This window comes from Sapajus apella, unplaced genomic scaffold (assembly GCF_009761245.1).
Source record: "Sapajus apella isolate SASKATOON/1434 unplaced genomic scaffold, GSC_monkey_1.0 scaffold3, whole genome shotgun sequence".
NCBI lineage: Eukaryota > Metazoa > Chordata > Mammalia > Primates > Cebidae > Sapajus > Sapajus apella.
This window is the reverse complement of record NW_022436943.1, coordinates 56,001,373-56,018,016: the sequence shown is the minus strand read 5'-3', so window position 1 is coordinate 56,018,016 and position 16,644 is coordinate 56,001,373. Positions and strand designations below refer to the sequence as shown.

The 16,644-nt window shown below is 44.8% G+C and overlaps 1 protein-coding gene across 4 annotated transcripts in view; it reads right to left on the bottom strand.

Annotated features, from left to right (window-relative positions):
* The window catches only part of TG (thyroglobulin), a 272,807-nt gene that overhangs the window by 246,816 nt on the left and 9,347 nt on the right, over positions 1 to 16,644 (bottom strand). For 3 of the 4 annotated variants that reach the window (XM_032253958.1, XM_032253934.1, XM_032253944.1), the window contains exons 6-10: positions 11,493 to 11,599; positions 10,871 to 11,014; positions 10,485 to 10,670; positions 6,034 to 7,131; positions 5,010 to 5,594 (exon numbers count right to left, since the gene is read on the bottom strand). In XM_032253958.1, coding sequence (XP_032109849.1) covers positions 5,010 to 5,594; positions 6,034 to 7,131; positions 10,485 to 10,670; positions 10,871 to 11,014; positions 11,493 to 11,599 — 2,120 coding nt within the window. The remainder of the gene's footprint in view (positions 1 to 5,009; positions 5,595 to 6,033; positions 7,132 to 10,484; positions 10,671 to 10,870; positions 11,015 to 11,492; positions 11,600 to 16,644) is intronic. The other variant, XM_032253951.1, reaches the window with a different exon arrangement.

Sequence of the window (16,644 nt, the reverse complement as noted above, 5' to 3'; positions counted from 1 at the left end):
ACACACCACACACACCACACACACAGTACACAAATACAGATCACATACTGCACATATACATACACATCACACATATACATATACACATACACATATATACATACTACACACTATACATGTACACACCACACATACAAACCACATACATACACACCACATCCCTACCACACACACCACACATGCACTTACACAAATACCACTCATGCACCTACACAAATACACACCACACACATACCCCCCACACAAACACACACCACACATACACACACACCCTCCACACATCCACCACACAAATACACCCATACACACACAGACACATCACACACATCATACACACACACCACATACACATATATGCCACATACCACCCACACACACACACACACCACATACATTACACACACACCACACACACATGCACACCACATAGTACACACACACCACACACATATGCACATACCACACCCATAAATGCACACACCATACACACATATAGAAACACATCCTATAAACACACACCACACACATAAACACACACATCACACCACACACATACACACACTACACACTACACACTACACACACACGCACGTGTGCATTTTTTCCTCAGCTGTTTTCTTGGCAGCAGCTTTTTCCACAAGCTGGAATGTTCCTTGTTTTGCCTCCACACTCTCAGTCAGTCACCATTTGTGGAGGGCGCACAGCACAAGATGAGTAATAACTAACACGCGCTCCGTGCTGCACATCATTCTATGCATATACACACAGACAGTCTAATCTCTGCAACAGCCCAATAACGTATTCTTATGTTACAGATGAGAAACTGAGGCATGGAGAAGTCATATAACTTAAATGAACTCCCAGCTAGCAAGTAGCTGATTCAGAATTTCAATCTAGATATTCTCACTCTCAGGATATGATCTTGACTAGCTGTCTCTAATGAAGGATGGACAGATGATGGATGGATGGATGGATGGTTGGATGGATGGATATCAAAAGTTGAAGGGAGGCACTGTAGGTTAGTAGAGAGTTATTCCTGTGAAGAGGAAAGAGTGTGGTGCTCAAAGACCTTTGGGTTCAATTGTTGGGTCATTGATTAGTTGTACAACCATGGATAACGCACTTAACTTCTCTGAGCTTCAGCCTCCTGATCTGTGCAATAAGAAAAATTGGAGCATCTACTCCATGGGCTTTTGTAATGAGCCTTCGGAGTGCTGCAGTTGAAGTGCTTGGCACAGCATCTGGCACATGCTATCCTTGGCATTGTCACTTAGTAAAATCCACCCTCACCATATTTACTTCAACCATCACATGGTGAATTCAACAGTGGAGGTGTCACTGGATTCTTTTGAGAGCATGGGATCAACAGAAAATTCTGACTTCTAGAATTTGAAGATATTGATTTCTTGTTCAAAAGGATAGGGAAAATGTGGCACATATACACCATGGAATATTATGCAGCCATCAAAAACGATGAGTTTGGGTCCTTTGTACGGACATGGATGAACCTGGAAACCATCATTCTCAGCAAACTGACAGAAGAGCAGAAGATCAAATACCGCATGTTCTCACTCATAGGCGGGTATTGTTGAACAATGAGAACACATGGACACAGGGAGGGGAGCACTATACACTGGGATCAGTTGGGGGGAAATAGGGGAGGGACGGTGGGGGGTGGGAAGCTGGGGAGAGATAGCAAGGGGAGAAATGCCAGATGTAGGTGATGGGGAGGAAGGCAGCAAATTACACTGCCACTTGTGTTGCTATGCAACAATTTTGCATGTTCTTCACATGTACCCCAAAACCTAAAATGCAATAAAATAAATAAATGGGGAAAAAAAAGAATAAAAAAAAAGTATGTTATCAAATAAATTATTCTATTAATCCTAGGGATTTTGAATCTCTGAAGCAAATCCTCACATTTAAAAACCTCTGCTTGCTCTCCATTTCTTTCAGGATAAAGTGAAAATCTATAACTGGGCACAGAAGATCTTGTAAAATCTGTCCCCAGCTGGGTGCAGTGACTCACGCCTGTAATCCTAGTACTTTGGGAGGCCGAAGCAGACAGGTAACTTCAGCCCAGGAGTTCAAGACCAGCCTGGGCAACATGGTAAAACCCCGTCTCTACAAGAAACGCAAAAATTAGCCAGGCATGATGGTACATGACTGTAGTTCTTGCTACTTGGGAGGCTGAGATGGAAGGATCACTTGAGCCTGGGAAGTCAAGGTTGCAGTGAACTGAGATTGTACCACTGCACTCCAACACAGGCAACAGAGCAAGACTCTGTCTCAACAAAGTAACAATCTGTCCTCAACTTATTTCCACCTCTTGTTCTTTCATTCCCTCCTGCGCCGTCTCCCCTCCTACATCAATATTATTCCCCCTCACCCATGGCATTCACTCTGTGCATGCTATTTCTTCTGTCACAAAGGACCTGCCACATCTTGAGTGGACAAATACCTCTTAAGATTCATCCCTGTAGCTGGGGTCAAGCCAATCTTTACCCAATCTTCAATGAGTTAGTACCCCCTTTCTCTGAGCACTCTCTACCGCATTTTCTGTGTACACATCTCTGTTCCATCACTGCCATTTATTACATTCCTGATAACATCTTTGATTTCCCCACTGGTCTCCAAGCTTCTCAGGGCAGACATCATCCTTCACATGACAGTCTCTCCATCATACAGTACAGTGCACACAGTAGGCAGTTCATAAATGCATATTAAATGAAGAAAGCAAAATTTCAAACAGGCCAGAGATAGCAATGCAGACTCAAACTCCTAGAGGCCTGAGTCCTCACCTGAGCATGCATGTAGGAAGTTATCGGTCCCTTCATCACTCACTATCAATTGTATTAATCCAGCTATCACTTAATGAGTACTCCCTCTGTGCCACTTTACATCTATTACCTTTTGCAATTCTTCCAACAAGCCTTTGAGGCAGTTATGTATTGGAACTCCATCAGATTTTACAGATGACACTAAGACTCAAAAGTGTTAGCCTCTCTCAGGTCATGGAGCAGTAAATGGTCGAACCACGGTAGAAGGCAACTACTGTTCTGTCCCCCAGGCCAGTCCTCCTCAAGCTTTTGGCTGCATTCAATTCCCCTGGGAATATTCTAGCTATGCAAGTTTTGATTCAATAGGTGGGGTCTGAGATCCTGAATCTTCAATGAGTTTCCAAGGTGAATGCCAGTGCTGCCGGATCCCTTTCAATAGCATGCCCTTACCAACAAAACAGTTTGAATATGCAACCTCTTCCCCCACCCCCAAAATGAGTATTTCGTTATAAGGTATATACATATACTACTAAAATAATATACTACATGTGGATTTTTAACTGTTTCAGCTGTTAATATTTAATTACAAAAATGAAAATATTAATAGAAACGTCAAAGGAAGGCAGAAAATACTGAAGAGAGAAGGAAGTTCTAACATTTTCTCCCTAATGGATGATCTTATATCCAGTCTTCTGTTACTCAATGAAAAAAGTCTAGTTCTAACATTCTACCCAGCACCCAGACTAAAGTAAGATAGTCACTAAAGTAATCCCAGCACTTTGGGAGGCCGAGTCAGGCAGATCACCTGAGGTCAGGAGTTCAAGACCAGCCTGGCCAACATGGTGAAACCCCTACCTCCACTAAAAATACAAAAAATTAGCTGGATGTGGTGGCAGGGGCCTGTAGTCCCCATTATTCAGGAGGCTGAGGCAGGAGAATCGCTTGGACCTGGGAGGCAGTGGTTTCAGTGAGCAGAAATCACGCCATTGCACTCCAGCCTGGGCAACAAGAGCGAAACTCCACCTCAAAATAAAATAAAATAAAGTTACTAGGTACTTTTGATATCAACAACCGAGGCTTCTAAAATTGCATACAAATAGGAGCAAATTTAATCTTAGATAATTTAAAATTATGGGACTGTCCCCATGTAAGAGACCCGAGTACTGGTATGGAGTATGACTCTACAAATACCACAAAAATAAATAAGACTTCTTATTTAACAGTCAGGCCAAGATCAAGGTGCTAACCTTGAGGGTTGCATTGCTAGAACTTGACATTTGAATGGAGAGTCCTTGCATTGCCATCTCTAAACTGTTCAAAATGCCAAGGGTATTACTGTTCTCCTCACTTTCACCCGACATTCTAAAACTCTGCTGTCACCGAAGCCTAAACTTTGGCTAATATCAAAATAGCTTAATGGATTTTAACGCTATTGAGAAAGGTCCAGACAATGTTTAACATTGCAGAGAATGAATTGAGAGCTTTCTTAGAATGGCTATCATCTCACCTATATTAGCAATGGCTGGTTAGAGGTATTCTGATTTGGTAATAACAGAGTTCAACCTGTCTGGTTCTTCTGTCAAGCTGCTGGCACGGCTACGGGAGATAAGGCATTTTAACTGAAACTCGGTGTCAGCTTCATTCTATTTATGGCTCAACTTTCCCATAAATTGACCTGCCACGGAGCTGAACGTATAGATCTCAGTTAACAGCTCTCCAATCAGTCCCTTAGTTAAATCCTTCCAAATCAGTTAAAGACACTTCAGGTGGCACTCTCCTGAGGTCTCCGCATGTAGCAGCATTCTATGCAAGTAGCAGGATCACTGTAATACTCAATGGTCAATTAAAAGGTGCACCTAACATAGGAGAGATTACTAAACATTAACCATAGAGGGATAAGGGCCAGGTCATCTCCACATTTACAGCATTCATCAGCTCTAAGATGAAGATGCTTTGCACACAGAAGACATCCAGTAAAAATCTAAGACACTGATTTAAGTAATCAATTATATGAAAGTTTTAAAATATACTGCATCAATCTTGCCAACGCCTGACTGTGAGGATGCAGGGAAGTCCCTTCCCTCTGTGAGCCTTGGTTTTCTCAGCCATCTCTAAACTCCAGTCCAGCTTTGACATTTAATACCCTCCCACTAGACATCCTTTTTAAAAAAAAAATATTAAACACACACACACACACACACATTCAGCACTTCATATGTGTTAGCTCACATGTTGGGAGCTTGCTTGGCTCAGTTAGCGTTCCTTCCAGCTCTTGGCCAGCCTCATCCACACACCAGCAGTTCCGAAGGTCGAAGTGTGCAAGAGGAGTGCTGAAGTCTGAGTAGGGTCCCGGGTATCGGCTGAGTTGGCCATTTAGGATCTGCCAGAAGAGGTAGGGCTCCAGGAGGACGTTCTCCCTGGGCTGGGGACGGTTCCCTTCCAGTGCTGCGAGTGGGACATCTTGCAGAGAAGGGTATTGTGACAGCACCGGAAAGACACCTTGCTTGCCAGCCTCATACAGACTTTGAATAAAGAGACTGAAGTTTCCAGAAGCTGCTTCTCTGTAGTTCATGATCTTCACTAGCAACTCGGCAGGCGTCAGCTCCTGGCCCTTGTTCTGAGCCTCCCATTGTTGGTACCACTGGAAGACCTGCTCGGGGGGCCCATCGCATTGCACTCGTCTCCACCACCCGTCAGCACGGCACTGTGGGATGTAGGTGTCGGGAAGGGTGGGTAGCATGCTGGAGTTAGAGAGCAGGGCCTGCACCGTCCTGAGGAAAGCTTGCTCAGCCTGTAATTGACAAGGTGTGGGGCCTGGGGAGAAATGATGAGCAGGTGTTTCAGTTTAAGAAACTTAATAAGCTGGAAAGACCAAGATAAAACCACTTAATTGTCCAAACTCCATCTAAACCCCTATGTAGCCATAGAAATCCCATGAAGCTTAAATATGCAAATAACATCTACATAGGCATTGTCCCATGACTAAATCAGCACCATTGACATCAGTTGGTGATCAGCACTGCAGAAATGTGTGCGGCAGTTCTTTAAGGCCAAACAAATCTCCCTATTTACTCCTGGGTTTGATGAACATTATCTAGGCATTCCTGAATAATTTTTAAGATAAGCAGTCAATTTTGTCCTTAACTGAAGTGCAGGCATTGGCCAGGATTGGATTTCTATGACTGTACTGGATTGGGCCAGGGCCTAAAGAGAGACTTGGGGAATCTACAGATTGAATACCCAACAGACTTACATTTCTTGGGCTTCCCCATGGCACTTTGAGTTCCAGGAATAGCCTGACCTTCAGCGTCAACACAGTAGCATTCTGCTTTGAAGCATTGGACAGGCAGGAAATGTCCCTCACTAGTACAAGCAGGGACAAACAGGCTGGAACCAGCAGGCTGGCTGTCCATGAGGCTTTGCATGCGAGCCCTTTGCTTTTCACAGTCTGTGGGGCACCTCGGTTGTCCACTTCTGACTCTTGAGCCTGGAAGCTCTTTGCCCCAGGAATCCACACACCAGCACTCTCCTGCGAAGCACTGGACGGCCTCATAGCTTCCTTCTGCCATGCATGATGGGACAAATAGCCTTTCAGGTATCTGCTCACAGGTCTGGGAGCTGAGCACTATTTCCATCACCTCACCTAAATCTCTTGCCACATCTTCTGGCACAGAGACAGCGTGCTGCAAGAAGAGAAGGAATTCTGGAAGCTCCAGGAGAGAAGCAAGGAATTTGAGGGCATTTTGGTTCTCTTGTAGGTTAATTTCAAAGCCAAAGCTGCCCACAGTTGGCTTATTCATAGCAACATCCTTCTTAGAGGCTTCAGGAGTTTCTGTAGAAGAATTTGAACCTAATCCCACAGAGAGTGGCTTGGCCAAATCTTCTAGTCTCCCTCCATTTGAGAAGCTTGCAAGACCAAGTTGCTGGAAAAACTGACTGAAGTTAAATGTGCCTCTTGTGCCAAGGGCTCCAGACAAGTTAAACTGGCCAACATTCACCAAAAATTTCCCTCCAAAAAGGTTTTGCTGGAGTCTCTTTGGGTTGGTGGTAAACTGAAGAGCAAGACGAGCCAGCTCTCGGGAGGGAAAAATCGCACGGATGGCTTCTTTGAGGAGACTTTCTGAGACAGAAAACTGTTGGCTCTGTCCCTCCACCATTGGGCGGAGGAGCCCAGAGTCCACAAAGAGCTCCTTGATCGTAGGTGGGCAGGGTGTGGCAAATCTGGCTACTCTCGGAGAGGCCAGTCCATCCACCCGGGAGAACAGGTCGTGCTGGCTGAAGTAGCCTGAGGTCCCAAAGTAGAGTCTGGACAAGGCCTGCTGTCTTTTGGAGGCACAAGATTGGCCTTCAGCTGCAGGAGACAAAGTGAAATAGGAGAAAAGTTTTTAAGGTCACAAGCAATCCTGAGACAGCCCCTCAGATCTTTCAGGTAGTAAGGTGCCAGAACATCCCATCAAAGACAGCTGCGTTTGAAACCACTTTCTTCTCTGTGTCCTTCTATTTTTTTCCTTTCCACTGAACTGCCTCTGTGGGGCCATTTTGGGGGAGTGACTGTTCCAGTTGGCAAGACCACACCCACAGCTCTCACTAGAGGCTGATCCCTTCTAAGGCAAGTCTCGTAAATACTGGCCCACTTTCTGAAAATCTGACCTCATTTGCCAAGTGAACTCGGGTGAATGTTGTCCCCCTCACCCACAGACATGACATTCACATTTACGGGCACCTCAGAATGTGATTTAGAAATAGGGTCTTTGCAGATGTCACCAAGTTAAGATGATACCGGATTAGAGTGGGCTCTAAATGCAGTGACTGGTGTCCTTATAAGAAGGGCATGTGAAGACACAAAGATGCACACAGGGAAGAAGGCTGTGTGATGATGGAGGAACGGATTGGAGGGAGGCAGCCACAAGCCAAGGACACCAGGGATTGCCAGCAACCACCGGAAAGTAGGAAGGGGCAAGGAAGAATTCTGCCTTAGAATCTTCAGAGAGAGCATGGCCCTGACCACACCTTGATTTCAGACTTCTGGCCTCCAGAACTATGAGAGAACAAATTCCTGTTGTTTTAAACCACCTGATTTGCAGTGATTTGTTGTGGCATCCTGTCCTTGGAATTCTCAATAGACTTTAATGCTTCACTAAGTGCTTTTAATGTGGCTAATTCCTCTTTGGGGGTAGTCTTGTCTAGGCTAGCTATGGTCTCTTTGAGGGCAAGAACCATAACTGAAATGCTGTTAATGGCTCCTATAATAAGAAATATTTTCCCACATTGCAGTATATAACATAGGAAATATAATACTTCCTATAATATAAAACAATAATGCCCACCCAGAGTACACACATAGAACATTCTTCTGGGCTCCTTGACCTTTCCTAGAAATTACTAATTTAACAGTGATCAACTCAGCCAACTCTTTGCATGACCAAATCACTCTATCTGAACATCCTAGGCTGACTCTACCCAGATTAAGAGAAAAAAATATATAAAATTCAAACACCAAGTGGCTGTCTCAGTTACATAGGTGGATATAAGTAAGCTCCACTTTTCTCCATAAAATCATAACTCTGAGAAGACCTTTTAACCACCTGCCCCACCCCCAACTTTTAAAATAATTTTTTCCTCTTGATTCACACAAATGCCAAGAAGAAAGTCACCCAATTTCCTTCTGTAACCAGGCAACGGAGAAAGAACTGGAAAATGTGGTGCAAGTGGGGAGAGACTGGCAGCATCGGAGCACATAACATCCCTCAGAGAGGCCACGGCCTCTTTTAATGGATATTACAGGAAGGTATGGCAGAAATTAAATTTACTGCCTTGCTTACTCTTCCTCCAAATTAAGAGGTTACCCCTTCCAGTCATTTGTTATGTAGTGTTACCAAAGCGAGGAAATTCAATTACTGTTTCTATGTGGCATTTTTTTTCCTCAGAAAAGGACCTGATACACCAGAGAGAAAAAATGAAAATATACGATCCATCTATGCATTTGATAGAGCCATTTCTGGACTTTAATTTGGCAAATCATAGTTCTTCCTTTCCACCTGGAAGTTGGAGGGCACACCATTCTCTAGGTTTTAGTAGAAATGAAATGTGATTGCAAATACCTTCAAGAAACTATCTCCAAATTTTCTTTTTTGACATTCTCACACTTAGCAGATAGAATATGACCACACGCCGTCAAGAATATTCAAAAGGTTAAGTTGGAGAAATGGAATGATTTAACGGGAATTATTGAACGAATGCTAACATACATATTGATGCTATAAAAACCCTGCTTTGGTGTATCACAATTCCAAATCTTTTAAAATCTACCCAGCTTCCCCAAGCTGGAAGCCTAGGAGTGCTCTTGGTTCTTCCCTTCCTCATGGTAACATCCTTCAAAATTTCACTGGGAAGAGAAAATTGGGTCTTCACTGGAATGCCTAATAAGAGTTCTCACTGTCTCCCATTGTTTCTGCTTTAGTGTTGATTCCCATACTTGGTTGAATAGTGTCCCTCAAATTCATGCTCTTCCCAGAATTACAGAACACGAGCTTATTTAGCAGAAGGGTCATTGTAGATGGGATTACTGTAGTTAAGAGGATGGCTGACTGGATCAGGTGGAGCCTTAACCCAACATGATTGGGTCTCCTTATAAGAAGAGAAGTTGCACAGACAGAGGGAAGACGGCCATGTGGTAATGGAGGCAAAGACTGCAGTCATGCTGCCCCAAACCAAAGAAAGCACAGATTGCGGGCAGCCACCAAAACCTAGGAAGAGGCAAGAAAGGATCCTCCCCTAGAGCTTTCAGATGGAGCACGGCCCCACTGACACCCTGATTTTCAGTTTCCAGCCTCCAGAACAGAGACAATACATTTCAGTTGTTCTCAGATGTTCACTTTGTGGTGATTTATTACCATAGCCCTAGAAAGCTAATATAGACCTCATCATCTCTGTTTGGAACATGGCAATGACCTTCTAATTAGCCCCACGGCCTCTGGAGGACTGCTCCTTTGAGTCTCTCCTCCAGAATTTCTTTGTCTTACACGCAAAACCCACGATGACATTGTCCAACTTAAAATCTTTCACTGTCGTCACCTGACCTCCGGTTAAGACCCCAAGCCTTTGTTAGGATAACAAAGACCTCATTGTCTTACCCCTGCCTTTCTCCAGAGTCCGGAGCACCACCCTGTTCATACTCCAGCAATTTTTTTCTCTACCCTACTTGCAGATTAGATGATCATGAGCATTTCAAAGTCTGTTATTCTGTCCTTCCAATTCCGCTTCTTCTGTTCTCTATACGGAGAACACCTCTCCTTACTCCCCTCCTTCAGGAAACACCTTGGAAGATTCTGATTAAGTGTAGCCTCTTCCATGCAGCCTTCCTAAATGCCTCCCTCCCATACCTGCTGCAAGATGGAATGCCCACCCCACCGTGCTCCTGTAGCTACGTGCATGCTCCTGTCTCGTGGCACATTTATTTTTCTTCACCTGTGAGCCTCCTAATATTCCCTGAGCTCCCTGAAAAAGCAACCAGGTCTGAGAGAAGATGAGAAACATGTGGGAAGTGAATGATGGTAACCTGGTTTTCAGTCAGGTTGAGCTTGAAGGGCCAGTGGGGCACACCAGAAGGCAGTTGAATTAATGGGGTCCAGAGAGGTTGGTCTGGAGAACAGCTAAAGTAACATGATCCGAGGAGCCCACAAGAAGCCCCCAGAGGAAACCCACCACAAGATGGCGGCTCCCCGTGCTGCCGGGTTCCGTGGATTTCCTTCCCCCGGGCGTCCGCACACCAGCAGGGCCCTTCCGTCTGGCACTGCACTGCCTGATAGTCTCCATTTCGGCGGCAGCTTGGAACGTAGGCGTGACCAAAGCTGGTTGCTGTGAACCGCTCCACTTCACATTTCGTGGGGCCTAGAAGAAATCCACGCGGTAAAGGAGGAGACAGTGTCAGCAGCGCGAGGTGTCTTCCCAGCATGCACTGCCGCCTGCTGTCAGGGCTCTTCTCATCTCTGCCCTCACGTTGGTGGAACAGCCACGCGGACCGCAGCGACGTTGAAGCCCAAAGGGCGCCCCCTAGTGGAAACACGCACACTGGGCAGCTTATGACTTACATCGGAATCTGCCAGAGATGACGGACTGAACCGCGAGGAACCGTCTCTGCAGGATCCGGTACAGGGTGGTGTCGGTGAAGGTGGAAGCAAGGTCCAGGCCAGCGAAAATAGTGTCATAAATTTCATCCAGTAACAACTCCAAACCTGAACAAAGACAGCGAGACTTTCAGGGACGGTCTCATTCGGAAAGGAAGCCCTGACCTTGCTGTGCAAACATAGTGAGAGAGAGCCTTCACCAGCATCATTAGGCAATCAGTCTGAACAACACTTTAACAGTTTCCAAAGTCAGGCCTGCTGTGGGTGGTTATGCAGGTTGTTCACAGAACAAAGGAGCAGTGCCTACAGAATGAGAGATTCAATCCACCCTGTGTTCCACTCGTCAGTTTTGGAGCTGCGTCTGCCCAGAGCGGGGCACTTCTTTCCAGTGTGCACAAAGGCATTGTGTGGGCCAGGAGCAGCCTCATTCACCATACTGCAGATGACAGTTTGCTAAGGCTGTGTCCTCCTCCATGCCCACAGCAGCCTGTCACTCTAGCTGTGCTTTACAAGTAATGGTATGCAGGCTCTCACACCTGGGGAATCACACTCCCTCCCTTCGGATGGCCTAAGGGGTGTTACTCACCTGTCTCAGCCAGTTCCCGCCCTTGGCTGTCAGCACAATAGCAATACCCAGATACCTCAGGGAACCTGCTCTGGAAGGAACTGAAGGTCACAAATGCATCTGGAAACCTTGGAGACAATGAGAATTATGGTCACCATTTCATAAAGGCAAGTCATCACAAGCTCTTCCTGTAGAAATAAACGTGGCCAAGCCCACACCTAGTGAAAAGGCATGTCTACTTTCTTATCTCATGACAGTTGCTTCATGCTTCCTGCAGTAAATGCATTTTCTTTACAAATTAGTTTAACCTGACTGGAACCTGGCTGGACCTTGTAAAATAAAGTTGTGCATAGCTGCCAGCTGCTAATTAGCCGTTTTCCTCACTTACGGCCTTTGACCAATTTATGCCCATGCGTTTGTCTCATTGGGCCAGGTGAAAACAGTCAAGGAAGATCCCATTAACTGGTTCCTTTCCTGGAATACAACTCTCATGACTAAAAGCCAAGTCTGCTTTACAAACATATGGCACATTGGAGATGATCTCATTTTGGGAGATCAAATGACTCCAGGCCCCTTTACAACTTTTCAAGAGCTTGAAAAGAAGCCAGCTCCCACCACAGGAAATCCTTAAGAAGGAAATTTATCCAGTCCCATAGCTGAAAAAAAACACAAATCAGTACAGCATCACTAACAAGGGCATCCATCTCTTTCTGTAAATTGAGGAAAGAGATTTCCTAATCATGTCTGGCCTGGCAGTTTTCCTAAGGAGCTCATCAGCTGCGTTCCCTGTCTTTGAAGTAATAGAAAGGCAAAGCATCAAAAGCCATATTGAGGAGTTCTGCCCCTATGCAATGATTTAGCGGCCAGAGAGAAACCGTTCATCTTTTATAACATTTAGAGATTTGTTTTCATGCCTATATAACTATATAACTAGTATATGAGGTCCAAGCATTATGTGTTTCTACCCATGTTTGGAAATCTATCTCCAAACAATAAATTACTAGAAAAGGCAAGTCTGGACATTGATAAGTCAATTGCTGTGCAACCTATTCTAGCAAAATACTGAAAACAATCTTAAGGTCCAATAACAGAAAATTAAAAAGTAAATTATAGTAAATCCCCTAAGTATAATAAAATGCTATGATCAAGGACAATGCTTATAAACTCTAGCCAAAAGGGAGTGTGTATAACATTATGTAAAAAGGTTAGACTATAAAATGCCATACACATGTATTACAATTACAGCTGTATAACTGAACCATTATTAGAAGGCAATGTATGGTGTAGTCATTGCTCAGAGTCTGGCTTTGAATTTCCATTCAAGTTACTGACTATTCGTTAATTTGAATGGAAGTTAACATGCAAAACAAAAGCTATAAATGCACTATGGGATGATGAATACTTTTTTTCATGCTGTCAATCTATTATTCTGTGTATGGATGTTAAACAGAATGTTACAGTAAGTGTGTGGCATAACAAAAATTAAAACCTCACTTTGCTTAGTTGCCACTGATAGGGAGATGGGGGTATATAATAAAAGTTCATTCATTAGAGCCTAGGATAATTCAATTTTAAAAATGCTAATAATAGTATAATAATAACTTTCATTTATTGAGCACTACTTTATAAAAGACTATCTGCAAAATGTTTTTTTGTCTGTCTTTTGTTTTGAGATGGAGTTTTGCTCTTGTCACCCAGGCTAGAGTGCAATGGCCCGATCTCAGCTCACCACAAACTGTCTCCCAGGTTCAAGTGATTCTCCTGCCTCAGCCTCCCAAGTAGCTGGAATTACAGGTGTGCGCCACCATGCTCAGCTAATCAGGGTTTCTCTGTGTTGGTTAGGCTGGCCTCGAACTCCCAACCTCACGTGATCTGCCCTCCTCGGCCTCCCAAACTGCTGGGATTTATAGGTGTGAGCCGCCGCACCCATCCCTTGCAAAATGTTTTAATACATGTTGATTCATTTAATCCATCTAACAGTCCTAAAAGGAAAGTGATATATTTTAATCCTCCTTTTAGGGATTAAGAAGGTAAGGCGTATGGGCCACTATCTTGAACTAGCGGTAAGAACTGGGGTTCAAACCCTGGTCTTGCCCAGCACACACTGTCTATCTCTGCCACTGGTGTTATTCATTGTGTTTATGGCTGCACCTGGCTTCTGTCCTATGCCCTACCCTGCAAGGCACGTGACTCTGTCTGACACTGCTCCATATCCCCAGCACCTTGCTCTTCCTGACGTCTCATAGATGTTGATGACGTGAGTGCTGGCCCGAGGTAGTTTCTGAAACACGTTCCAGCATGAGGCACAAGTTTAAATCCTCTAGTTCTATGCTCGGTCAATTAAATCCACTTCAACGTCCTGGCTCATGGTAGACATGAGCTCCGAGCTCTTTGAGCCAGCTTCATCCCACCTCTTTATGTTCAGATCCCCTCTCTGGGGGTTTCTGGTCTCATCAACTGCCCAGTACCTGGCCTACCAGTGCTTTCTGCATGGACCTCACTCTTGATATTCCTGCTCCTTGCATATTGAAGATCACCCTGGCTTCAGCTCCTGAGAGGGTCCTCTCACTCTCCCAGTAAGGCCACCCGAAGGCCAGCTACTGCCATCTGAACTCTCTAGGGCTGTTCCCGTATGACCTTTAGGACAGACACCCTGTGCTGCCATCTTTAATCCCTTCTTGCCAATTCCGTATGTAGTGAGAAGAGCTAATATGATTGTTGCTATTAATTACTAGTCATAAAATAATCACAGGTGATATGTATGAACAATCAGACCAAGCACTCTCTATATTTTGTGTCATTTAATTCTCACAACAACCCTTTTAAAATCTCCATTTCGCAAATGAGAAAACTGGGATTCTGAGTGGTGATGTGACTGTGTCAAGATCATCTAGCCAAGACCGTGGGGCCAGAATCCCAAGTTCATTTCCAATGCACTCCGACAATACCAGGCGGCCAAAGGGTAAGACCACCACTCCAGTGGAGCACAGTCCTTTGGGGGCCCTGTCCTGCAATCACTAGTGATTTTGGGCTCTGAATCTTCCCAATTTCCCATGTGCCCACAATTCCATTTGATACGATTTGATGTCTGTGCCTAATTTCTGAAACAATATCACCGTCTGTGAACTTCTGGCTCCTCCTCCAAAATAATAATTAGCACCATGAAGATTGTTTAGCTGTTGCTTCTGCGCCCGTCATGAGCGATTTACTGTCATCAGGAAACAAGGGCTCTGTCATGCCTTCAACCTCCTCCTTATTAGATCTCCTGCCCCACGTCACCCGACAGAAGTCAAACTACTGAGACCGAACCCAAAGCCCCAGTGAAAGCTGGACAATTTGGCTCCATTCCTAGCCTTGAGCCAGCTGAGCCAAAGAATGCTCCCAAAAGAGGTGTTTGAGTGGGATTCTAAAGCCACAAATGGCGATTTGACCAGGAGACAACAGAGGAGCGAAGAACATATCTAGAAGGGTCATTTACATGCCTCCAACTTCAAGGTAGGAGACGAGACCACAGATGTGGGCAGCAAGGGAAACTGAGAAATTGGTAGTCACCAAGGGAGGTACAAGTCTGGCAGAGAAGGCCAGGGCCCAAGCTTCGCAGCCTCCTAAATACGGCACCTGAAGACATTTTTTACAGGCACCGGCCTTTGGAAACCACTGGTCCTTTAGCAGCAGGACAGCAAGTCCTGTGTCCCCTGTGGCATACGGTGTTCTCCCCTTCATAAGGACCCGAGGAACGAAGTTCCCTCCATCCTCAATGGAAGAAAACATTGCAATCCCTGAGAAACTTCTTATTTTTATTTGGCAGAAACCAAATAACTTAAGACTATTTTTTTCTTTTCTGTGGTTACAGGGAGCTCAGAGACAAATATGCAGCCCCCACGTTTGTTATGACTTTGTAGAATGGGTGATGTGGCCCAATTTTTGCCTTGCCTTATTCTGATTTTCTACTTTTATTTTGCCTTCCTCACAATTCCCTCTAATTTCCACTTTTATCCTGTTTTGGTCATATCAGAAGAAAAAAAAAGAAGACAAAATCTACACAGTACTTAAAAATTTTTAAATAATATATATTTTGGACTACGACTCCAATAGAGCCCAGTCCTTCAGGGGCCCTACCCTGCAATCGCCAGTGAGTTCAAGCTCTGAAGCTTCCTAATTTCCTGTGTGTCCACAATCTAGTGGAAAACGATGTTTGCCTTTCCTTGAATAAAAAGTAAAATCTCAGGGTGGCCATAGAAGAATCCTCAAGAAGGCAAATCCTAGCTGAGGGGAAAAGGGTGGCATTTCTGACTTTATGCTCAGATTATGGCCAACCTGAAGACAGAGAAATTACAACCAAGCTCAGAGGAATGTGAAATTCTGGTTTCCACTGGGCATTCGGTCTTGTTCATTTGCAAGTACGATTCCTGCCTCAGGTTCAGTCAGATTCTCTAACGTCTCCCTCAGGCAGTCCATTCAGAAGTCTAAACACTAACAAATGAGCCATGTATTTGATTATCTCCTGCACTAGGGAGGGTGCTCCTTAAAAAAGGGGGGGCTGTACGGGGCTTGGTGGCTCACGCCTGTAATCCCAGCACTTTGGGAGGCCGAGGTGGGGGGATCACTTGAGGTCAGGAGTTCGAGACCAGCCTGGCCAACATAGTGAAACCCCATCTCTACTAAAAACACAAAATTAGCCAGGCAGGGTGGCAGAAGCCTATAATCTCAGCTACTCAGGAGGCTGAGGCAGAAAAATCCCTTGAGCTTGGGAGGCGGAGGTTGTAGTGAGCCGAGATCACACCACTGCAATCCAGCCTGAGTGACAAAGTGATACTCTGTCTCAAAAAAAAGAAAAAAAGAGGGGCCATTGCCTAGCAGAGCACCTGAGGCATAGCCAATCACCGCAGGTGTCTGCAGCGAGGATAATCTTGTGGTTCACCTGTGAGATTTCTCCATACAATGCCTTCCATGTTCTGATTACAATGCTCCTTTACCATATATTAAGATGCATCTGATCCTTCTTCCCACTGGGCAATCTGGGTAGCATAAATGGCTAAGGCATTTGAGGTTAGACTGGTTGCTAAGAGGTTTGAGTGTGTTTAGCCATTAAGGACAAAGGTTAATGAAGAAGCCAATTAGATCATTAAGGCTTTGATAATGGCATTAACCCTGTTTGAAGGCTCTTAAGACA